Below are 25510 nucleotides of genomic sequence, written 5' to 3'. Positions count from 1 at the left end.
CAGCAGGCCAAGCAGCATCTCAGGAGCACAAAAGCTTTTGTGCTCCTGAGATGCTGCTTGGCCTGCTGTGTTCATCCAGCCTCACATTTTATTATCTTGGAATTCTCCAGCATCTGCAGTTCCCTGACAGTGTTGTTGTGATTTAGACCTAAATTCAGGAAACTATGTTTGAATGAGTAGTCTCATTACCTGAAAGCTACTTCTAAGAAGTGATTCATGTACTATTATTAATTATTAAGCTTACTGTGATTCCTGGATTTAGTTGCCTCCATTTTATTTTACATCAGTAGCTTGCAAAACCAGATATGTTAAAATGTCACTTCTTTGTTCATGTCTTATACCATGGTGTAAGGTAAAAATAATTTGTTCTGGATCAACAAATACACATTGATTTATTGTAACTCATGATTAAACGATCCACATGCAATTAAACATGAACTCTGGGAAAAAATGTTATAGATTTCAGACTTTAAAATTTTCTACATAATTGCAACTCGATAAAATAGCCAAGATTCATGAAAGTAGACACTTCTTAGAAAGAAAATTGTGCAATAATGTTGAATGACATTTGTTTTCCATTCTTTGCAGATCGTGGGTCATAGGAGCCATAGCTCTCCTTTGCCTCCTTGGACTAACTTGGGCTTTTGGACTTATGTTCATTAATGAAAGTACAGTTATCATGGCATACCTCTTCACCATTTTCAACTCACTGCAGGGAATGTTTATATTCATTTTCCACTGTGTCCTCCAGAAGAAGGTTAGTTTTGCATGTCAAAGAAATATATTCCTAACTCTTCTGTGTTGGGGCTTGGGAACAAAACATTTGCTGACACCTCGTGATCTTCATAATAATGATTTTAATGTGTCACAATATTCCATAAGCCAGTCACTTCATTGTTCAACAGGGGGACCAGGAACGATTTGTCTGAGTTCATTATTTATCTGCAGCTATTAACCTTTACTCTTCTATCCTTGAATTGTCTTTTCAGATTTGAGTGTTTATTATTTGAACTCTGACCTCTTGAAGTCAGGGAATAGTAATTGCAGAGTAATCAATTTTCTATTAATGACTTAATGTGTATGTGTCAGCACAAAGATTGCCTGTTCTGAAGTATTTTGTAATCTTAATGAGATCATTACAATGTGAAGTTGCTGCTCATTGACGATTGGTTTCTATACAGAGGTATTATGAGGAGGTGGGAGCTATAAATTGAAGGTTAAGCTGAAGCTAGAAGATTCTCTCACACCAAAATAACTTAGAACTTTAGGATATTTTGTCGTTTTGTATTTTTGATCTATCCTCCATATGATAAACTGAAATCTTTGGTTGATTTGAATTACCAGTACATTAAAATCAACAGATACTTAATAGCAACAACAATTCTTGTATTTGCCTACTTCAGAGGTAGCTTTGGAACCTGGCACAATATGTGACAACAGATGGAAATTGTAGGGCCTGGCGTTTCCGTTAGATAGACATTTTACAAACCATGCCTCGTTTTTGATGGACGCTGCAACAGTTTTAGAGTTAAACCCTCGCTTCAACTCAAACACTTCAGCATAAGCTAGAACAAGAGAATCTCCCGTTTCAGCACCATCAACCTGGGTTATTGATCATAATTGATTATTAACTGGAACATGGTCAATGGAGCCTCAAGATGTGTAAACTTTAAATAATTTAAACTGAAAATTTGTTCAGGTAATTGCTGGAGCTGAAGAAATAGCAATCAATAATTTTAAATTGACTGCTGGTCACAGGTCCCATGTACCAAGGACAGATCTATCGACTGAACTTGAGCTAATTTAAATTGAATTTAAAGTAACTGTAGCAGCACGTTGAGAAACCAATCTGTGCAGAGTTTCAGTGAACTCTTAGTCACTGCAGATGCAGGTAATTAACAATGGATTGATGTTATCAGGGGTACCTCTGTGCCATTTTAGTATAATGTGATAAATGCTCCTAAATGAGTTTGCTTGGCAGAAACTCTCTGTCCCATCCTTGGAGTGATAAGTCAGTTTTCGGGGCTTAGATTGCTTTGTGCATATGAACTTTTGAACCAGCGTAAAAGATTATCCAAATTTTCACATTCATTTGCTCTACTCCCTTTCATTTTGCATAGATCACAATATTACCCGAGTAGAAATCATGTAGAAACACTCTGAAATCCTCTCCTCAGCTGAAGTGATGGCACCACAGATGATTCACAAGTAACAGATATGTAATAGCACACTTTCTATGAGTGTTATGCTTGCCATCATTGACCTTTCCACCTACTACTTGTCACTCCTCATTCAGTACTAAGAACTGGGAGGTAATGATTTCTTTATTAATGAGAACACATTGCTTACCCCTAATGCCATTAATTTTACATGTCTGCAAAAAAAATCACCAGTTTCTATCAAAATCTGTGAAGCTTTTTGCCTGTTTGGAAACAGTCACCTGTTTAAATAAATTCAGGTTCAAATCCTGCTACCTCGCTCAATAAAATAAATGGCATTTACAGTTTAGGCAAAAGTGGAAGTCAGGGATCATGCCACAGCAACGCCCCCCCCCCCCACTCTTCCTCCTCCTTACCACTACCTCTTCCTACCCAGCAAAAGGACACAAACATTTCTCCTCCACATAGTCGTCTCTTGAGCCAGAGATAATGGGGAACTGCAGATGCTGGAGAATCCGAGATAACAAAGTGTGGAGCTGGATGAGCACAGCAGGCCAAGGAGCATCTTAGGAACACAAAAGCTGACGTTTTGGGCCTAGGCCCTTCATCAGAAAAAGGGAAGGGGGAGAGGGTTCTGAAATAAATAGGGAGAGGGGGGAGGCGGATCAAAGATGGATAGAGGAGAAGATAGTTGGAAAGGAGACAGACAGGTTAAAGGGGTGGGGATGGAGCCAGTAAAGGTGAGTGTAGTTGGGGAGTTAGGGAGGGGATAGTTCAGTCCAGGGATGACGGACAGGTCAAGGGGGCGGGATGAGGTTATCAGGTAGGAAATGGAGGTGCAGCTTGAGGTGGGAGGAGGGGATAGGTGAAAGGAAGAACAAGTTAGGGAGGTGAGGACAAGCTGGGCTGGTTTTGGGATGCAGTGGGGGAGGGGAGATTTTGAAGCTTGTGAAATCCACATTGATACCATTGGGCTACAGGGTTCCCAAGCAGAATATGAGCTGCTGTTCCTGCAACTTTCGGGCGGCATCGTTGTGGCACTGCAGGGGGCCCAGGATGGACATGTCGTCAAAGGAATGGGAGGGTGAGTTAAAATGGTTCGCAACTGGGAGGTGCGGTTGTTTGTTGCGAACCAAGCGGAGGTGTTCTGCAAAGCGGTCTCCAAGCCTCCGCTTGGTTTCCCAAATGTACAGGAGGCCACAACAGGAATAGCGGATGCAGTAAACCACATTAGCAGATGTGCAGGTGAACATCTACTCGATGTGGAAAGTCTTCTTGGGGCCTGGGATGGGGGTGAGGGAGGAGTTTTGGGGGCAAGTGTAGCACTTCCTGCGGTTGCCGGGAAAAGTGCTGGGTGTGGTGGGGTTGGAGGGGAGTGTGGAGCGGACAAGGGAGTCACGGAGAGAGTGGTCCCTCTGAAAAGCAGACAAGGGTGTGGACGGAAAAATGTCTTTGGTGGTGGGGTCAGATTGCAGATGGCGGAAGTGTCGGAGGATGATGCGCTGGATCCGGAGGTTGGTGGGGTAGTATGTGAGGACGAGGGGGATTCTCTTTTGGCGGTTATTGTGGGGACGGGATGTGAGGGATGAGTTGCGGGAGGCATGGTCAAGGGTGTTCTCGACCACTGCGGAGGGGAAGATGTGATCCTTGAAAAACAAGGACATCTGAGATGTACGGGAGTGGAATGTCTCATCCTGGGAGCAGATGCGGCGGAGGCGAAGGAATTGGGAATAGGGAATGGAATTTTTGCACGAAGCTGGGTGGGAGGAGGTGTATTCTAGGTAGCTGTGGGAGTCGGTGGGCTTGAAATGGACATCAGTTTCTAGCTGGTTGCCTGAGGTGGAGTCAGAGAGGTCCAGGAAGGTGAGGGATATGTTGGAAATGGCCCAGGTGAACTGGAGGTTGGGGTGGAAGGTGTTGGTGAAGTGGATGAACTGTTCAGACTCCTCGTGGGAGCACGAAGCAGAGCCAATTCAGTCATCAATGTAACGGAAGAAGAGGTGGGGTTTAGGGCCGGTGTAGGTGCGGAAGAGGGACTGTTCCACGTAACCTACAAAGAGGCAGGCATAGCTTGGGCCCATGCGGGTACCCATGGCCACTCCCTTTGTCTGTAGGTAGTGGGAGGAATTGCTCCTGAGATGCTGCTTGGCCTGCTGTGTTCATCCAACTCCACATTTTGTTATCTCCACTCTTGAGCCAGATTGTATTGTGATTAGGGAAATCCATATTGTCATAACAGTTATATTTGTATATATAACATATTATAACATAACAAAATGTCCCAAGGCACTTCACATGGCCATTATATGTTTGGGTATGATACTGACTCACATTTGGTCAGTTCACCAAATGCTTGATCAAGGAACTAGGATTTAAGCAATGTAATGCAGGAGGAAAACACAGCAAGAGAGTGTTTGTGATTGGAGGGTCAAATAAGGACAAACGGAACAGACACCAAATGGTGAAATGATTGTAATTAGGAATTGGCAAGAGGTAAGAATTATTGCAGCAGAGAAATCTCAAAAGGTTCAGATTGGAGAAGAATCCAGAGGTGTGAGGGAATGAATTTAGATCAGTTTTTATCCTTATTCTGTCGTAAAACGAACCATATTTGAAACTTCCTCACAGGCTCTTAAATGGCTCTTAAGTTTCATCTGTCACAGCCTAATCAACAATTTGATCATTTTTAATGGTAACAGAGGTGTTACAGTTTATTACTTGAAAGGTTAACAGATATAACTATCTTGTCTGTCTCAGCTGATTTCACTTCAATTCAATAGCACATCCTTGGCTTTATGTACCAAACTATTCATACTGTAAAAACTAAGGCATCTAATGAAATGTAACCAAAAGGGAAGAAATAACAAGAATGTGTTTCAGATAGGAGCTAGATGTTACTCTTTACATTCATAAGTATAATCATGATTTTGTCCTGATGTGCAGTCTAAACTGTTCTGTAAATGTTAGCAAATTGCTTATTATGACAGTCATTCTTCAATCAGAATCTATTCACCATACTGTGAATTAGCTATCTAATCCAATCAGTGGGATGTCTCTCGCTACATCAGCCTGTTGCTTACTACCTTATAATGCAATGTCCTAGACTGGACACTTGTATTTCTTGGACTGCAGGAGTTATGCATTAATAATCACAATCCAGGTCATTCCCCAAATTTGTCTAAACACAGAACTGCCCTCGAAATTGTTGAAACATAAATATTGGTTTTGCCTTGTTCTCTTTGTCATGAAGACACTAACTCAAGTGAGGGTGTGGTTTTATGGACAGTGTCTTATGCAAATGATGTTCTTATCTCATTTGTAAATAGGAAATAGGAGATATTAATAGTTTCAACCAGCCTCATACATAGCATCTTCCATTCAATGACATCAAGAACAATGCTAACAGCAATCAGGCTTGGAAGCCCTTTTGTGTGTCTCAAGCCCAGTGGCTCCAAAATCGGCTGCATGTTCTTGACCAAATGAAGTTGACCCCTGGGAGGTAACTGACTACTTTAATGAATCTAATGCATTAAGGTATTAGGAGACACACATAAAGTGCTGTGCTACTAGGCTAACTTACTATGTTAGTACTTGTCCAGTTCAATCTTTTGCTTGTTGTACGCTTTATTTATGCCTAAATTTGGTCCCTGATCCTGTTAATTTAGCACTTCAACTTACTGTTACTAAACTAATGGGTTTTTAAATTACATTACTTTACCCTTATGTTATTAAACTGAAAATACTCTTTGCTCAAACATAGCCCAAGTTTACATGGACCAACATGAAATGCAGTCGTATAGCTGGACATTTCACACAATTCAGGTGAACATAGAACAGAGATTTCTTGCCTTAATAAACATTACTGAGCTCCTGATGACCAAATTCATGAGCTATTAACATCGAATGTAATCAAACTGAACTTGGCTTCAGGCTTGGATTCAGGAAGTTTCAGCAGTCAAGCAGCACTTCACTTAGTTTTGCACAAGATTGGATCCAATTTTTATCCTTATCACAAAGTTAAATATTTTCCATTTGAGTGACAGACTTAAAAACAAAAATATAGCAATTGTGCAACTAAATGCAGCTAAATAATGAGATATAAGCAATATCTGACCTGCTATCGGTTTGTTTGTTTGTAGTCAAATTTTATTCGGCAAACTAAACAATGAACATGAAAACCATTTTTATAAGGATTAAACTTGTTATCTGACAGATAAGATTGGATTGTAATGAAGAGAGAATTTTGCATTTGTAAATTTCATTGTAATATTTTGCACCAAAATGGCCTGATTCCATTTCTCAATCCCCTCCTCTTTGACTTCTGAATAATTAATTTACTCAATTTTTAAAATTCAAGCGGACCATAAAGATACTGTATTGCAGTTATGCTCAATGTGTAAATATGTTTAAAGTTCACAGTCTATTGTAAGGCTATTAACTATAGTAAAGTCATCATGATCTGTGATTGTTGATCTAAGTTAATGAGATGCTGATAGATGTCGTGCAATTGTCTTCAGTTCTCTTGGGCTGGGAGAGGAACAAATCAGCATTATCACCCCTGAGTGTGTATGTGTGAGAGCATGAGAAAGTATGGCCATGGACTTTGGTTGTGAACAGGTTTGAGCTGCTGTGAAATTTTATGGAGCCATCTGCTTACCACTGCCTCTGGTTTTGTAGATGAAGAATATTGCTACTGTTTGCAGATGACTGCATGGTTTATGCATCACAGAAAACTCATGATCACATCAATTCATTGCAATATGATCTTCTGGGATTGTGAAAGTGGCAGGACCTGTGGGAGATGGCATTCATCACCAAAAGCTGTTATGTCAATAAACATCAATAAGAAGGATCCATCAACATATGTAGCTTTAACTTAAATAATCAGATTCTCCACAGGTAGAGTGATACAGTGATACACTTGTTATCACAGCTGCCTTAAAATGACAAAGACCTGAGCTTGATTTCAGCCTTGGTCTTCTGTGAGATGTCGAATATTTCCCCTGTGTCTGCATGAGTTTCCTCCCACAGTTCAGAGAGGTGCAGGTTAGGTGGATTGGTCATGCTAAATTGTCCGTAGTGTCTGAGGATGTGCTAGATGGGTTAGCCATGGGAAATACAAGGTTACAAGGATTGGGTCGTGGTGGGTCTGGGAGAGGTGCACTTTCGAGGGTCAGTGTTAACTTAATGGGCTGAATAGCCTGCTTCCAAACTGTCGGGATTCTTATGATTCTAGATATACAACAGTACCTGAGGGTTCATCTTACCAACAGTTTTCATTGGGAATTCCACATTCAATAGATGACATCCAAAGCAACAGGATTATTCGATTTCTGAGGAAGAATCCTTAGTACTGCAACATTAATACCAGAGTTACAGCTTGCCAAACATTTAGTGACCATCCCTGAAGTATGCAAGCCGTGTGTGGCATTCTTAAATGGTGAAAGATATTAATAAGGTTGAAGGAATCCCAAGACATGTTGCACAGTTCTGCAGTTTGATGAATACATCAAAGTTGACCAGGGCTACGGAATAGGAACCACTGCAGGAAAGGAGTCAATGAAAAAATGCCAATCATTTCTATAAAATATAGAATGGACTAGTGGGAATTGACAGGAACAGGTACCCGGTGCCCTCCAGCAAGGCAAAACATGTTATTGACACTAACTACAAAGATCATTCCTTTCCAAATCAGTGTGTCAACAATCTTTTTTAGCTGCCAAAGGAAATAGCCATTTCTCCGTCACTTGAATTTTTCATGACCCACCTTTAAATTATTTTTATTTAAAAGTTTCCATTATCGGCACTACCATCTCAGCATTTTATGTCTGGTTAGTCAACACTACTCAAATAAATATTGGTGGGATGCTGATATTAGTCTGTCATGCTGACACGCCTCAATTAGAAACAAAACTTTAGCAAGGTACGAAGAACAATCCAGAATTTTACTCCAACATGTGGAGAAATATAAATAGGGTGGAAATGGAAAAAGTGACTTAAGTACGCTAACTAATTCCCATTTATTGGTGATTGGTCGAAGAAATACTTAATACTTTTGAAGTAAATCCTGAATTTTTGGTGTTGTGGATTTTGCATGGACCTAATGTATCATAACACTAAATGATGACATAAATGAATTTATGCTCCAGAAATTTATCATTTTAGCATTGGCTTGCAACATGTGTAATTGCCTAGTATTATGGGTAATCATTTGAAAACATCACATTCATACTACAGCTGTCTGTAAGCATCATTGTATTTTCAGGATGTGAAGCATAATGATTGTTGACAGCTTTTGCTGACAAGAACACCCGACTAATGTGAAGCACTAGAGTTATAAGACATTAACTGGAAGTAATCACCAGCCTGTAATCTTGGAATTCTAATAATCATGAACTGGAGCAGCAAAAATCTTTCAGTTAGACTGTTGTCTCCAAACAGCCAAGCATCAGTCTAAATATAATAAATAAGACTGCACAAATGACACTGGAGGAAACTAAACTGAGTGTACAATATCCATAAAGTTTGTCACATAGCATCTTCAAGCTAATGGGGCTGCACAGCAGTGAAGAACTATAACGAAGCTTCTGTCTGTCTCTACAGCGAGTAATTCCTTAGACTTAGGGTTCCAATAATCAATAGAAATTGATTATGATTGTCCATTTATAATTGTGATCCCAGTTGCTAAATATGTTTTGACTTTTGTGACTCTTGATCTTCATCAAAAATACAGCACTGTTTAAATTTATGACAAGTAGAATGAACAATAATTTGATGGAAACCATTGATGCTGTAGTTAGCTTTGCAAGATCTGGTGCGCTGTTTGAGCCATGCTGCTACCATTTTTTTCATTGTTGTTTTTACTGCCTAGGTGAGAAAAGAGTATGGCAAATGCTTTCGTGCCCACTGCTGCAGTAAAAGAAGCACAGAAAGCTCCCTTGGTTCAGCAAAGACATCTGGTGCTCGAACTCCTGGACGTTATTCTACAGGCTCTCAAGTAAGTGAATGATTTGTCAAATGGAAATTCACCTAATCCAAAATTTCTTTACTTGCAATAACTAATGAAAAATATCCACCTGGGATCTTCTATTGTTGCCGAATGTCACTCTCCCTTTGCAAGGTTTCTGGAAAGTATATCCTGGTAAACTACGGTCAGGAAGAATAAAAAATAATTCCCTCAAATTGGACTCCTCCCTTGTTGGACACAGTGGCCAAGATTTTCCACATTTCCACATTGGCCAGACAGTCATTATTATAGCATAGGTGGGAGTTGTACACTGAGACTCTGAAATCTCCATCTTCACAGATTCTGAAGGAATTGTCCAGGAAATTGAATATTCTCCTGGGTGATACTCTACATTTAGAATTCTCTGAAAATCTCCATTTAAGAATTCAGAGGATTCCAATGAACTCAGGTAAATAGTCGGGAAAGTTAGATTATTACATATATAAATTCCTGAATCAGTTTTTCACTGACTCTATTTTTCCCTCACACCCTGAACTACACATCCATCTCCCCAGATCACTTACACCACTCAAACATTCACAGGATATCGCCCCCAGCAACTCCAGATCTGCCTCCCCCTTCCCTTGCTTGGGATCTGCAACTTACCCTCCCTCACTCATAGAATTCCTACAGTATGGGAAACAACCCCTCTGGCCCAACAAGTCTACACCAATCCTCAGAGCATCCCACCCAGACCCATTCGCCTATAACTCACCTAATCTACACATCCCTGAACACTGTGGGAAATTTAGCATGGCCAGTCCACCTAACCTGCACATCTTTGGACTGTGGGAGGAAACTGGAGAAAACCCACGCAGACACAGGGAGAACATGCAAACTCCACACAGACAGTTGCCCGAGGCTGGAATCGAACCCGGGTCCCTGGCGCTGTGAGGCAGCAGTGCTCACCACTGTGTTACCGTGCCGCACTCATTTTGTATCCAAGGCCCTTCCCGCCTTTGTCCGCTCCACACTCAGTCTATCTCTGCATCCTCTAACTCTGGGGCCCAACTCCTCTTCCATGCCTGACAACCTGCTGCTTTCTCCCACCTCCCCAGACCCACCTTAAAAGTTGTATCCCTTACCTGATACCTTCCTCACCAGTACACTTCTTACCTGGCACACTACCCATCTGGCAGCTTACCCTCTGAACAGCATAGAACCACACAGAGCTTGCATGCTTATGTTTGTCTCAGCCATCAAAATGATCCTAGACTTTTAAATTTCAGAACATGGCAGCTGACTGCTGTGAAAAAGGGGTTATAATTTGTCTTCCCCCTGACAGCTCTGCATGTTAAGAGGTCTGTCAGAATGGAAGTACTACTCCACATTTATGAGAGATCCCTGATTGTGATCTGCACGAATTTGCAATTACTGATAAAATCTGGCCCATTTTTTACCGCATTGCTGGATGTCCTATGCATAATTCCTCCTGTTACACTGTCTCTTCTTCCAAGGAGAACGATTGCGGCAAAGCATATTTATATCCTACACAACTACAAGTGGAACAGCAGAGGAAGTGTCTAGTTACTCAACTTCTTTTTAATCAAATCATTATCAAAAGCTCCATGCATTCCTGTAATTGACTCTGCTTATCTTAAGACTGTTTGTTTATATTGACCACTAAGGTACTTGGCTATACTACAGTTTATTTTCTCCAGCCTAAATGCCATGTTATTTCCAAGTTATGGGATTATCTGATAAGCGATAATGGTGTCCAGGTGAATGCAGGAAGTTCCTGCTCTACACCAGTCATGGTCACTCAGCAACATTTCTCAGGGCCCCATCCAAGTTATTCTATTTCTTTGCTAACAAATGGTTAAATAATCAACACAATTTAGGAGTTTAGGACAAGATTATCAAGATTTGGTGTGTGCATAGAGTTAAGTAAGATATGTGACAAAGAAACAGATCATTCAACCCAACGGACCCGTGCAGCTGTTTGAGCTCCACGAGCCTCCATCTCTCACTTTTCTGTTCTACCAGTGTAACCGTCTATTCCCTGAAGCCGCATATGCTTCTCTAATTTCCCCCAAATGTATCTATAATATTCACTACAAACATTCCTTGTAGTCATGACTTCCACATTCTCACCATGCTTTATATAAAAACATTTCTTCTGAATTCCCTATGGATGGCCTTTAGTTCACACTCCTCACAAGAGAAGACACTCTCTCTCTGTATTCTTGCTATTAAATCGTTCATATGTTAAAGACACCTGTTAGATTATTGCTTAGCCTTCCTTTTTCACGAGAAAAGAGCTCCAGCCTTTCTATTTTCCCAGTACCACCTTTGTAAAACTTTCTGCATCCTCTCATGTCCCTATTGCTTTTGTAATATGGTGACAGGAAATGTGTTTAGTACCCTTTAAATTAGACCTATCTATGGTTAGCTTTTGGTTTGACATAACCTGCCTATTTCTTGATTCTATCCTTCTGCAAATGAAACAAAATGATTTGTTTTTCTTTTTTTTAATTGATCATCCAATAATCTAATTTGAAGTCCTTTTTGAAAATCCATATAAATTACTTCTGTATAACCATGATCAGTGGTTCTCTCCTCAAAACGTGAGTAAGCTTGGTCAAGCAAGATCTTTTCTGTTGAAATCCATGCTGTGGCTTCATTATTGTATTTATTTCTTCTAGATATTCTCCTACTTGTCTTCAGTCAGGATTTCATTATATTTCCTACTACTGATCTAAAATTCCTTGGACATGGTCTGCCCCACATTTTAAATGCAACGGCTCTATTCACTGGCTGCCTGTCCTGTGGCACTACACCATTTTCTAATGAATAATTAAATCAAAGTAATAATGCCTCTGCCTCTTTTCTCTACGTTCTTGTAGAATATGTGTTAATTTATTGGGCCAAATGTTGGAGAACTAGAAATGTAACAGTCAACCATTCAAGTGTATGAATCACATTAATTGAATTCCAGACACATCTGTGGTTCAACTTATGCACAAAAACAAGGTCCTTAATGGGAAACTCCCCTCCCTTCCATCCTAAAAGAATTCGGCCATTGTTTATTATTTTGCACAAGACACTGACCGTTGCTGACAACAACAAATTTTGTATATGGTACCATGAGGCCACATTCGTGATTGATCTTTTGATGTCTTAACCTAGTTTTATGCACAGTGGTAAAGCAAATAATGACAAAAGGTAGGCATAACGTCATTAAGCTCTCTCTCTGGTTTTAATTGTCAGATAGTCCTGTCATGGCAACCTTTTACTGAAAATCATTTTGCAAGTTAAACAGATTTCTGTTTAATGTTCCCCCATTACAATTTATTGGTACAGCTCTTCTGTGTTGATCTGTACTTTCTCAGTGATGTTGGCCTACTCTGATCAGGCGACAAAACACCCCTAATAATCAACTCCTTATGATCAATGTGATAATATTCTCCATAGGTTTTCCCCAATTCGACAAATGTAAACTGTCCTTTGGTAATTACTCTTCATTAATGCCCCCATAGCTAAAGCCCAATTTTCTCTGCGAGGCCAAACATAAGTTTCCTAAATTCAGTCGTCTCAATCTTAATGTTTAACTGCCTCACACTATAGTCTGCTGCCTAGAAAAAAATTGAAAATCAAGTTAGCTCACAGAATGTAAATGAGAAAAAATCATTTAAAAGAAAAGCCAATGTCTGCAAATTATCCTGACAATCCAATCTTGCATTTGCTTTTTTTTTGCTCATTTCTCCTAAATGTTATTGTTTCCAAACTTAACAATCTAATTGTAACTGGAGACTTGCTTGCAATAACTCTGTTCCAACTCTTGCACCATTACTTCTGCTGTCCTCCAAGTATCTGTCATTAGGCCCTTCCTAGTTTGTGTCTATATGCAAGATTTCACATCTATACTGATAACGTCCAGCTCCAAATCACCACCAAGCCTCTTGACTCCTCCACAGTTGCTAATTCATTAGAGATAATAAGGTATACAGCTGGATGAACACAGCAGGTCAGGCAGCATCAGAGGCGCAGGGCAGCTAATGTTTCGGGTCTGGACCCTTCTTCAGACTTGTTCAGAAGGGCCCAGGTTCTTCTTCTGAAGAAGGGCCTAGGCCTGTAACATCAGCTTTCCTGCGCCTCCAATGCTGCCTGACCTGCTGTGTTCATCCAGCTGTACCCCTTGTTGTCTCAGATTCTCCAGCATTGGCAGTTCCTACCAGTTCCTACTAATTTATTAGACTGCTATTTGACAGCCAATACCTGATGAGGGGGTATTTTCTCCAATTAAATATTGGGAAGACTGAAGTAAGTGTTTCCCTTCCATACTCTAAACTCTGTTACCTAACAATGAAATACTTTGAGATTAGGTCAGTCTGTTTGCAAACTTTGAATCACATTTGATTCTGAGATGAACTTCTAACTGCATGTGTGAGCAATGAAAAAAGCCCCTTTTTTTCACGACAGTATTATAGATTGACTTCACCCTATTTCAGATTCTCTGCCACTGAAATGCTCTTTGACGCCTTAGTAATCTGTGAACTATTCCAATACATGTCTGTCTGATACACCACATTCTAATCTCTGTATATTTGAAAACATCAGAAACTGTGCTGTCTACATCTTCAATCTCAGCATGCCCTCTTCGCACTTGGCTTGTTGATTTACATTGGCTCCTGGTCAAGCAACACCTTCAATTCAGAATTTGCATCTTTGTTTTCAAATCCCTCCATGACCTTGCCCCTCCCCATCTCCATAACCTTCTCCAACTCCATGATTTTTGAGGTTGTCCATGGTATCCATTCTCCATTAATTCTGGCTTCTTTCTCCTTACTTACCATAATTGCTTCACCATTAGCGGTTGTTCTTTCAGTTGTATTGGCTGTAAGTTCAGTATTTTGCTCTGTAATGCTCTCTGCCACATTTTAGTCACTTCTTAAACCCAATCTCTTTGTCCATGTTTCTTGGCATCTGCATCTATTTAGCCACATATTCAACAGCCAGATACTCATTGGAACAGGGAAGACCAGAGTTGTACCTTGGGACTGTGTGTATTCCTAGCTCATCAGGCACCATAGGAGTTGCCCAGGGATTTGAAGGTTCTGTTGGGCAAGCGCATTTCATGTAGAAACTGCAGGAAGAATCCAATAAAGGCAGAAATTTGGAAGGTACCACTGCCATTAAGTTAATAACCGACCAGGAAAAGTTGGATGATTGAAAATCTACCTCCAAAAGTAACTGCTAAGCTGAATCCCCTCCTCTCAACTACTCCTCACAGTGCCCCTTGCATCCCAGGGCTGGACCACTGACAACCAGCAGAGTTGGCAGTTTATGTTGAGGTTGTACAGGACATTGACTAGGCCTCTTCTGAGGTACTGTGTTCAATTATGATCGCCCTGTTATAGGGAAGATATTTTCCAGCTGGAGAGGGTTCATTTTTTTACCTTTATTCATTCACGGGATGAGGGCATCACTTGCTAGGCCAGCAGTTATTGCCCAGAGGGCAGTTTATGTGTCAACCACATTGCGGTGGGCCTAGAATCACATGTAGGCCAGACGCAGATAAGGATGGTAGTTTCCTTCCCTAAGCACATTAGTGAACCAAATGGGCTTTTCCAACAGCCAGCAATAGATTCATGGTCATTGCTAGATTATTAATATTTATCAAATTCAGATTCCACCAGCAGCCACGGTGGGATTCGAAGCCAGGTCCCCAGAACATTACCTGGGTCTCTGGATTAACCATTCAATGATAGTACCACTGGGCCATTGCCTCCCCATTCCGAAATGGCTCACCAAATGTTGCCAGGAATGGAGCGTCTGAGTTATAAAAAGAGGCTGTATAGGCTGGGAATTTTTTTACTGGAGCATGGAAGGTCAAAGGGTGCCTTTATAGAAGTTTATAAAGTCATGAGGCGTATAAATAAGGTAAGTGGCCGGTGCCTTTTCCCTAGGATGGTGGATTTCAAGACAAGGGGGCATATTTTTAAGGTGAGAGGAGATAGATTAAAAAAAAAGACATGGGAGCAACATTGTCACATGAGTTTGTATTTGAAATGAACTTCCAGGGGAAATAGTGGATGCATTTACAACTACAACACTTAAAGCACGTTTAGATAAGTGCATGAATACGAAATGTTTGGAGGGATATGGGCCAAACACAGGCGAGTGGGATGATGTTAGTTTGGGACTTTGGTCAGCATGGTCTGGTTGGAACGAAGGGTCTGTTTCTTTACTGTCTGACTCTATGAAATGTATAAGGCTGCCCCCTCCCTTGTTGCCACTTGCCCCAAAATCCAGCCTGGCCACTGTGGTCTCTATCCACCATCACCTCCCCGTCACATCCAACCTCCAGTCCCCTACCAGCCCTGATTACATCCCAGCCATCCCCAAAACTCCTCAACACCACCACCACCACAACCCACCCACCCCTCCCCACCCTGGCAAAATCAAACCATAACATGCTCCTCATTGGCTACTACTGGCCCCACCAGATCCACCCTCACTTAGGCTGAGGACCTCACCACTTACCTCGTACGCTGTACACCTGGTACCTACCTACCTGACTTGTAAATGACTCTCACTAATCCCATACTTACCCTTCTCCAGCAGCTCTCATAGTGTTTTGCTGTGCTGCTAGACATTTTAACTCTCTAAACCTAGCTCACTGACTGACAATGCTACACAACAGGTGAATTATTTGGGATCGGAATTCCTGGATAGAAATATAGAGCTGAACACTAACGTTAAAAGAAGAGGAATTGGAATAGGCAATCTGACTATGATTGCAAGATCTCAGCATATGCTGACCAATATTTGCTCACCTGACTCAGTGTCATATTTTGTTTTAACAAGGTATAGAGCTGGATGAACACAGCAGGCCAAGCAGCATCAGAGGAGCAGGAAAGCTGATCTTTCAGGCCTAGACCATTTCTGAAGAAGGGTCTAGGCCCGAAACATCAGCCTTCTTGCTCCTCTGATGCTGCTCGGCCTGCTGTGTGCATCCAGCTCTACACCTTGTTATCTCAGGTTCTCCAGCATCTGCAGTTCCTACTAACTCTGAATTGTATTTTGCTTTGTAATGTTCCTGTGAAATGCCTTGAGCCATTTTGGTAAAATGAATGTGCTGTGTAAACATAAGTTGTTGTTTTAAAAAGCCATAAATCGATCTATCAGGTGGTTTACGTGAGAAAAGAAAATCGGAAGGAAGTGTTAACACATTGAAAAGCTATTTTTCATCACTTCCAGCTATGTTTTGACATTGTAGACACAAAACAAAGCAGAACTCGCCTGCTCTAGCTCCAATTACATAAGTGAAAGAATTGTACACAGATTGTGATGCATCCCGGTACTCAAGTACCAGCACAGTTTTTCCCTCATGCTAAAAGTTTTAATCGAAACATTGGTCCAATTTTTTTTTCCCAGGGTGTGTGCATAAGGATGGGAAAATTCCCAACTCCGTGAACCGACTTTTTTTTAAAAAAGTGTCTGCCTAAGCATTCCATTTTCACTGCAGGGACCACAGGCTGGATTTCAAATTGAAAGAGGTGATCCCGGAATACCTGAAGAGAATGTCCAAGGTGTAGGCAAAATGTATGACAACACTGTCCTGGGATTCTGGCACCGTGCTATAAAGTTAAAAATAAAACTTAAAGCACAAGCCACCCCTCCTGTCATTATTGCTCACTTCCCTTGCCCTACACTTTGCCGTCGAAGGCACATAATATCCTGTCTGTAACCCCATGGCCTGAGATGTCCTCTAAGTCACAATGGCTGTACTCCAATCCTCTTGGCCTGCCATACATCCATGTCAAGCCATGCCTCTGCATCCACCATCTTGCCCTGAATAGCATCTAGTCCAATTTAGTACCAATTCTTGTAGAGCCAAGCCAACCTACACCCCTCGCCTATACATCTTTTAGAACCTGTACTTTCTGTGCCAACTCACCCAGTGTCTACCATCCATAGACCATGGGACCCATGCACAGGTGAAAAAAATTAAAGTTCAGTTCAATAAAGTAAGGGAAAGATGGGTATTATTGATAATATTGTTGGATTAGTAGTTCAGAGCTGCAGGTTATTGACCTGGGAATGGATTAAAATCACACCACAGCACCTTGTTTCATTTCAAATAATGCAGACTGGAGTTGAAAGCTTGACTCTGTAATAGTCGCTATGAAACTATCATTGATTGTTGTAAAGCACATTCAGTTCATTAATGTCCTGTGGTGAAGGAAATCTACCCATCTTTGTCTGGTCTTGCCTAAATGTAACTTCAGATCTAAAATAACATGGTAAAATACCAACTACCCTCCAAAATGGTTAAGCAAGCCACTCAACTCAAGGGAAATTAGCATGAGCAGCAAACACTGACTTTACCAGCAAAATCCACATTAAATAGCATCACCATATCTAGAAAAGACTTATTCACAAAGATACATTTACAACATTTCAATTCCTTCTTCCTATAAGGGCTTGTAAAAACAAATGTTTCATTCAAGTGAAATAAGCGGTGGAATTCATAGTCCCACTTCAAGTTCAAAACCACTTGAAGCTATCAAACTGTACTGGAAGAAAGCTTAATGTAAGAATGGATTCTTGTTCATTCTGCAGAAATCCAGTCTAATAGAAATTCTCAAGGTAATGTATTCAAAAAATTAAAACAGAAACCAATATATTTTGCTTTAACTCTCCAGATTTTCTTTAAAGATTAAAAGAGCTGGAGATTTAAATGCCTTGACTACGTTAAAAGGCCCCTTTCACAGCCTAACAATAAGGTTGGGGACCTTTTATGCATAATCGTGGCTACTTTTAACAATCCAAAGGGTACATTGGCTCACCCAAAGAGGTTCTTACCTATTCCAAATTCCATCTTATGTCCACCAAAAGGGACCTCCCTCTGAAGAGCACCTTATCTCTGTCAAAAAGCAGATTACCATCCTTCTGACATTCAGACTCCAGGTTTTACACCTCTAAAAGTGTACCCCAGCGATGAGATCTGCACTCACTTGGTCTAATCTACACTATTTCAGTTTAAGACACAGTCTCACTACAGTAACACAGAGGAGAGAGCAACTTATGATTTACGTGATCAGTGACCTCCAAACCAAACACTACCGTGCACAAATTTAACTGCATTCATACTCCCGCAAAAACGGACAATGCTATTTTTGGTGGGTCTTATGATTTCAGACAATTTCTGCTAATTTTAACATTGGACAGCCTATCTGATCTACCAAAACTCCGGCCATGGTTTTCATATATGAGAAGTGTTACTGTCTTTATGACAAGTGCAATTATTTTCTAACAAACTATTGCAACGTACTACATCAACAATTACAGTGACAGCCTGATCTCAGCCTGACTACGGGCCCTGATTGGTTCAGAAGTGATTTTTCCCTGTCTGTTTGCTGCTGCTGATTAATGATTCATGCTGTTAAACATTAACTGAGGACAGGATCAGACTCAGCTTTACTAAACTGCCCAAAACTCACCTGTAAAAGTCACATCTGAAAGAATTCTATTGGAGAAAGTTGTAGCAGTTGAGCACCGCCATTGAGTAAAACATCTTTGGGAAGGGAGCCATTGTAAATTTCCTCCAGAAAATTGCAAATGATTCATCTGTCATGGAATGCTTAATGGCGTTATCTGTTTTAACAGCTGTTTGTTTGATGAAAGGATTAGAGCTAAAATCACCTTTGTTTTCTTTTTAATTAGTTCCTTCTACTTTTGCTGTATGAGTAAATGTTAACACTGCTATTTAGAGGCAGCTTAGTGTTTTTATTTGAGTGTGATTTTTCAAAGTGCTTTTGTTTTCTTTGGGTTTGCAAACTTCAGGGACGAGGAAGTAAGTAACACCCTGTGAGATGGCATTCTGACTATGTACTATCTGTATTTCAGAGGTGAGTGAAGATTGGGTGTGCAGAGGTTTCTGGAGACTTCTCTGAAGCTGCTTTGTTTAATGCAATCTCCCTGCTAGATTGGAATCACTGACTCATTTGTCTTTTGACTGTTGTATCTTCTAGAGCCGAATTCGAAGGATGTGGAATGACACAGTTCGAAAACAGTCTGAATCTTCCTTTATCACAGGAGATATCAACAGCTCAGCATCGCTGAACAGAGGTTAGTCAAATCCAAGGAAGATTTCACGAACTTTTGCTGGTGGTCAAATAATCTGTAGCCAAATGGTGGGCTTGGTTACAATTTGAACAGTTGTCCTTAAGTCTTGCATTCCAGAAAATCATTTCACCATGACCGCTGTGAAAAAATTTAACATAATATCACTGCATGCATGTGATATGATTAAAAATGTTTATTTTGAGAACTGTAATGAAATTCAGTGATTAAAGGATTAGTTCAGAAATTAGAAAATGAAATATCTAATTAATTCATTAACCAAAGGTTATGCTAATCCTCAATAAGCAGACATTTGTGTCTTATTCTAAATTTATTCAAGGCTTAGGTTTCCACTGGCTTGCCTCCATCTCTGCCTTTTCTTCTGCAGAACATCCAATGTTGCCCAATTAGTTGTCCATGTGAATTAGTAGAAATAAATATTACAATCAATTTAGCACTTGATATTTTTGTTTGTTTATCTAGCACTTAGTAATGTTTTTAAAAATCTGTTTCTTCTCCACTTGTCAAACACAATACAATCTCTAAATTTACTTTGGAAGCCTCAAAACTGAATAACGAATGAGTAGGAGTCTGATAATTTAACAACTCGATATTGACCATTTTTTATAAAACAAAATGTTCTTCACTGCATACCCTCTTGCTAAATCTTGTGATATACCTTATTTCTTCTCCCCCTTTTAATCACCAGTAAATCGCTTATTTTACCGAAGGACTGAAATTTCAGTTTTCGATAATTATTTTCGATACATTTCAGCATAATCTAGTCATCATATACATTTTGATTCTTTTTGTTGCTGAGTTTTTTTTTACTTTGCAAAACCCTATCCACCAGTCTCACTTTTTTTCGCTGTTTTTACTTATCCAGTTGATAGATGGAGTTCTTATCGAATTAAATTTCTTTGATCTAAATTTCTCCACATGAATCAAATGTCCTTTTTAAAGATTCATCCATCTTGACACAAATCATTCCAGCTGGCATTTGTGTCTGCCTGAGCTCCTCTCGATCACTCAAACATGCAAAAGTTACTTCAGGACAAACATGGTGTTACATCAACAATACGTTGACAGGGTTGTTTGTGCCTATTATTCTATGTTAAAAATTAACTTCAGTCTCAACATACTGAAATCCAACTATTACTGAGAAGTTGATTAGAGCTGCTGCTAGAAATGGTCCTCCGTGATTGCATTGACTGATTGAGGTACATTTTAAATTGTCTGAGAGGATTATATGGAAGGCATTGAGATCTGCCATGGCTCATGCAGCATTCAAGAGCAGAATCCAACAGTACTCAAGTAGCTTGACGCCATCCTGGAAAAAGCAGCCCGCTTGATTGGCACAGGATCCAAAAGCATGTCACTCCCTCTATCACAGGTGCTCAGTAGCAGCAGTGTGCACTACCTACAAGATGCACTGCGGAAATTCACCAAAAAATCCCAAATCCACGATCGCTTCCATCCAGAAGGAGAAGGGCAGCAGAATTCTGGGAACCCCACTACCTCCAAGTTCCCCTCCAAGCCACTCACCATCCTGACTTGGAAATACATCGCAGTTCCTTCACTGTTACTGGGTCAAAATCCTGGAATTCTCTCCCTCATAACATTGTACGTCAACCCACAGCAGCTGGACTGCGGCGTTTCAAGGCAGCAGTGCACCACCACCAGCTCATGGGCAACTCGGGATCGGCAAGAAATGCTGGCCAGCCAGCAACACCCACTTCCCACTAATGATTTTTTTTTAATTCAGCACTTCTTGTAAAGCTGGAATGCACTGTCTGGAAGTCTAGTTGACATGAAAAGCCCCAGAACCTTCAAAAAGTAATTGAATGATCACTTGAAATGTCATAACATTCAAAGAAAGAGACCAAGTGCTGGAAAATAGGAAAGTGTAGATTTAGAATATTTTTATCAGTGCAGACTCAAAACGGGCTGAAGGGCCCCTTCTATACTCTATGATTCCATGTATAATTCCTTCAATACAAGGAGGTGGAGAGGGAAGCACAAGTTAATATTGCTGCAATACTGATCCAGTCTTCTGTTTCTGGAGCTTGAGGTTGTATTCCAAAATAAATTTGAACTGCCAGACTGTTAATGTACAGGCTGTACAGTGCAGGCTTTGGAGAGTGCACTAATCCCAGAGTAAACCCAGGTGTACTGTTTGTACTGCCAAGCACGAAGGTCAGTTGATTGCAGCCTCTTTAATCAAAGCAGTATACCTGGTGGTTTAGTGGTTTGGGTTTGTTGCTTTCATCACTGCCGCCTGGGTTTGATTCCCGCTCCAGGAAGTAGGATTTATCATTCTTATACAAACCTTAAAAATTAGCATGAATTCCTGATATTGAAAATACTAACCAGAGCAGCTCTGCCAAACTCAGATGCCAAACATTTAGATGAGCACTTGAAATGTCATAGCATGTAAGGCTACATGCCAAATATGGGAAAACAGGATTAAAATGGGTGAATGTTACAAAAAGACAGTGGGCTGAATGGCCTCTTTCTGTGCCATACAATCCTCTGACACTATAACATCAGTGTGTATTTCTAATGCATTGCTTTGAATAAACAGGAAAACAGACCAGAACATGCCTATGGCATAGATAAACCTTCCATTGATGTGGGTATGGGCTAAAACTCTGTTTTCTGTCCTTCATCACTTCTCCCGTGATGAAAGCATTAATAGAAGTGTTAGGCTACCTTCAAATTTTGCTGAAGCAAGTGACTTTTCTCGTTTGCAGTTAGGAACTGGAAACAAATGATAATATATACTTCCAGCCTTTACATCTTGACCGAAAGGCTGTTTTAAAAAATGACCAACTCTAATGTCTGAAGTTTTTTTTAAATCAGTTCTTTAGATGCATGAGAACTTGCAGATAAACCATGACTCCTCTTAAGAAAATTGTTAATACATTGGGCTCAGCTTCCTTCTTGTAAAACCATTACTAAGCACTCTCAAAATCTGACTTGGCAAAAGTTAGATCAACTTTGCAGACCCAATACGTTTGGTCTCCCAGTTATAGAACATGATTTTGTGATTAGACTTCTGGTTAACCCAGTGGTAGATATCCCTGACAAGATGTATGATACTTGTTTCAAACCCCTCTTTCAGTCCTGTGTATTACTGTCATATATATCCAAAGTTTATGTATTTTTATAAAACAAATCATTGTGGATGCTAGAAATCCAAAACCAACATTCTGAATAAGTGTCACTGCTCTCGAAACATTAACATAGTTTTCTCTTCAGAAATGTTTCTCGATCTGCTGCATTTCTACAGCAATTTCTGTTTTTGTTATGTGTTTCAATGTCTATTTAAGACCGACTCTGCATAGGAATTGCAATTAACTAAACTGACTGAGTTAAGTGATACAGATAATTGCTATTCCATGACATTATCAGGAGAAATATACTGGACACGTCCACATGGCAGTGAGATAGATTTTCTAGACAAAGTCAGGAAAGCAGTAATTTTAAGAAGTCTTGAGAAACAGTGATGGAGCTTTGATCAATGCACTTTTAAAGATGCATTATGCACAACTTTTAGAGGTAATCCAGAACCTTTTTTGTGTCAAACATAAATTAACATTTCTGATTTAGAAGGGCCAGGCAGAGAGCATGTAAAGTACTTGGAAAAATGTTCTCCCTCATACTGCAGCCTTAACTCCAAATCCCAATAATAGAGATAACAAGGTGTAGAGCAGGATGAACACAGCAGGCCAAGCAGCATCTTAGGAGCAGGAAAGTTGATGTTTCGGGTCTAGGCCTAAGATCCTGAGCCCCTAAGATGATGTTTCGCCTGCTGTGTTCATCTAGCTCCGCACCTTGTTATCTCAGATTCTCCAGCATCTGCAGTTCCTACTATCTCACTCCAAATCCCAATGTCTCCGTGTAATCAGTTGAATCAGAGTGAGTTATGGGGAATAAAAACCGAAAGAACTGTGCATGTTGTAAATCGGGAACAAAGACCAAATTTGCTGGAAAAGCTCAGCAGGTCTGGCAGCACCTGTGAAGAAAAAAATCAGAGTTTAACGTTTTGGATTAACTGAGGCAGTTCTGAGAAAGGGTCACCGGACCCAAAACGTTAAACTCTGATATTTGTTTTCTTCACAGGTGCTGACAGACCTGCTAGGTTACGGGGAAGACTGCTTCCCATTGTTGCCAGCAAGCTGTGACACGTATTGTTCCAACATACAAAAGTGATTTCCCTAAGGATTGGTTGACTGAAAATAAACCCAATTTGCACATGGGTGGGGTGATCTTAGCTGAGAAAAATGTTAGGCTGCGCTCACCATTTCTGTTTTTGAAACTCTGCCAACGTCATTGCAAAAGGAAAAGCTGAAACATTTGCAAATGTTTCCAGCCAGAAGTGCCAGGTCAGTGCTCATCTTGGAGAAGGTCCCTAGGTTTAAAAGGGGCCTGAGGGACACTTTTTCGCAGAGAGGATGGTTCATATGTGGAATAAACTTGCAGAGGTTGTAGTAAATGCAGTTACAGTTACAACATTTATTAGGTATTTGGATAGGTACATGAATAGGCAAGGTTTAGAGGGATATGGATCAAATACAGGCAAGCCAAACGAGTTTAACTTGGGAAACTTGGTCAGCATGGAGTGAGTTGGTCTAAAGGAAGTATTTCTATGCTGTATGTCTCTATGACTTCATTTCCAGAGAAGGCTGAAGCTCTGGATACTACATGGGCCATGAGCCCTAGCAACATTCCAGCATGGGTGCTGAAGACTTGTGTTCCAGCATTAGTCATACCCCTCACCTAGCTGTTCCATGACACTGGCTTTTACCTAACAATGTGCAAAATTGTCCAGATATGTCCTGCATGTAAAAAGCAGAATGATCCAACCCAACCTATTTTCAAGCATGATCAAAGTGATGGAAGAATTTTATTTCAACAATGCAATAAAGTGAAATTTATTCAACAATAACCAGCTCACTGCCTGGCCACTTAGCTCCTGATCTCATTATAGCCATAGTCCAAACATGGACTAAAGAGCCGATCTCAAGAAGGGGACAGCTGCCTTGAATTAAGAAAGTATTTGATCCTTTGTGGCATCAAGGAACCCTAGGAAAAATTACAGTGACTGGAAATCATGGGGAATTTTCACCACTGAGTGGAATCATACCTAAAAGACAAAGGACGATAGTTCGAATTCATTCAATATGGAAGGAGGCCATTTAGCCCATGAGTTCACACTGACCCTTTGAAGGGCATCCCCCTCCCGACCCAATCCTCTCACATATCTGTGCACTTACCAAGAAAAGAAATGCTTTTGATCCCATTCTGTATTTTTGTTTATCAGTGCTGAAAGTATATGGGAGTGGCTGGTGACATTGCCACCAAAGATAAGCAAGTTACATGGGGAGAAAAGAATCTCAGGGATAACCCCCAACACATATGGATTGGGTAATTTTGAAAGAAGCTACTCCTGTAGCTACAGGTTGCTTCTCCCTGCTGATAAGGTGACAAGTAAATCTGCCTGCAGGAAGGGTAGGAGGGAGCCAACCAATAAAAGGAGGGGTAATGAGAAAGTGAATGGTGGTGATGAACATAGCTGGGTAGACCAGAGGGTGACGGTGAGTCTGCTAAGCAAGACCAGGATGATAGTCAAAGAGTTTGCTGAATGAGGTCATCTCCTTCGTAAGCCAAGAGCTACATTGCTAGAAGGGGAGAGGTGGATTGGAAGGGAGGAGCATGTAAGCTAGAGTAGCAAGGGTCGATGAGGGCAGAACCAGTGATCACAGAATGGTGCGTCTGGGGAAAAGAAGGGAATGGCTGCAAAGAGGAAATGGGTGATGAGAAGCAGCAAGTGACTTCAACAGGGGAGGGGGTGAAGGGAAGAGACTAGAAATGGGATGATGGGGAAGAAGGCAAATGATTGCAAAGGGGAGAAGGGGTGATGGGGAGAGTTGTATGGCTGCAAAGGGGATGTTAGAGAGAGAGGAAGCAAATGGCTGCAAAGGGTTAGAGATGGAAAGGAAAGAAGCTACTGACTGTAAAAGGGACAAGGTTGGTGAGGATAATCCAATGGTTGTAAAGAAAAGAGGGAGGGAAGGAGGGAGGGAGGCTGCCAAGAACAGCTTCTCAATAATGGAATGGCTATCTGGGAGCCTGGGAAAAAAAAATTGGAGTCACAGGTAATGAATTAACATCTTATGGAATGCATATCTTTGTTGAAAAAGTCCTTTTGCTGCTCCTTCACAGCTATCTGTCATGCGGCATTTTAAACACTGTGGTGTCTAGGAAATTT

At 40.7% G+C, this 25510-nt stretch overlaps 1 protein-coding gene across 8 annotated transcripts in view; it reads left to right on the top strand.

Annotated features, from left to right (window-relative positions):
* Nucleotides 1–25510, top strand: part of adgrl3.1 (adhesion G protein-coupled receptor L3.1) — a 633648-nt gene that overhangs the window by 579292 nt on the left and 28846 nt on the right. For all 8 annotated transcript variants that reach the window (XM_048527072.2, XM_059643687.1, XM_048527071.2 and 5 more), the window contains 3 exons: nucleotides 589–757; nucleotides 9031–9156; nucleotides 19146–19242. In XM_048527072.2, the coding sequence (XP_048383029.1) occupies nucleotides 589–757; nucleotides 9031–9156; nucleotides 19146–19242 (392 nt within the window). The remainder of the gene's footprint in view (nucleotides 1–588; nucleotides 758–9030; nucleotides 9157–19145; nucleotides 19243–25510) is intronic.

The sequence above is a fragment of the Stegostoma tigrinum genome, chromosome 3, assembly GCF_030684315.1.
Source record: "Stegostoma tigrinum isolate sSteTig4 chromosome 3, sSteTig4.hap1, whole genome shotgun sequence".
In the NCBI taxonomy this organism is placed as follows: domain Eukaryota; kingdom Metazoa; phylum Chordata; class Chondrichthyes; order Orectolobiformes; family Stegostomatidae; genus Stegostoma; species Stegostoma tigrinum.
This window is presented reverse-complemented; position numbering and strand designations above follow the sequence as displayed.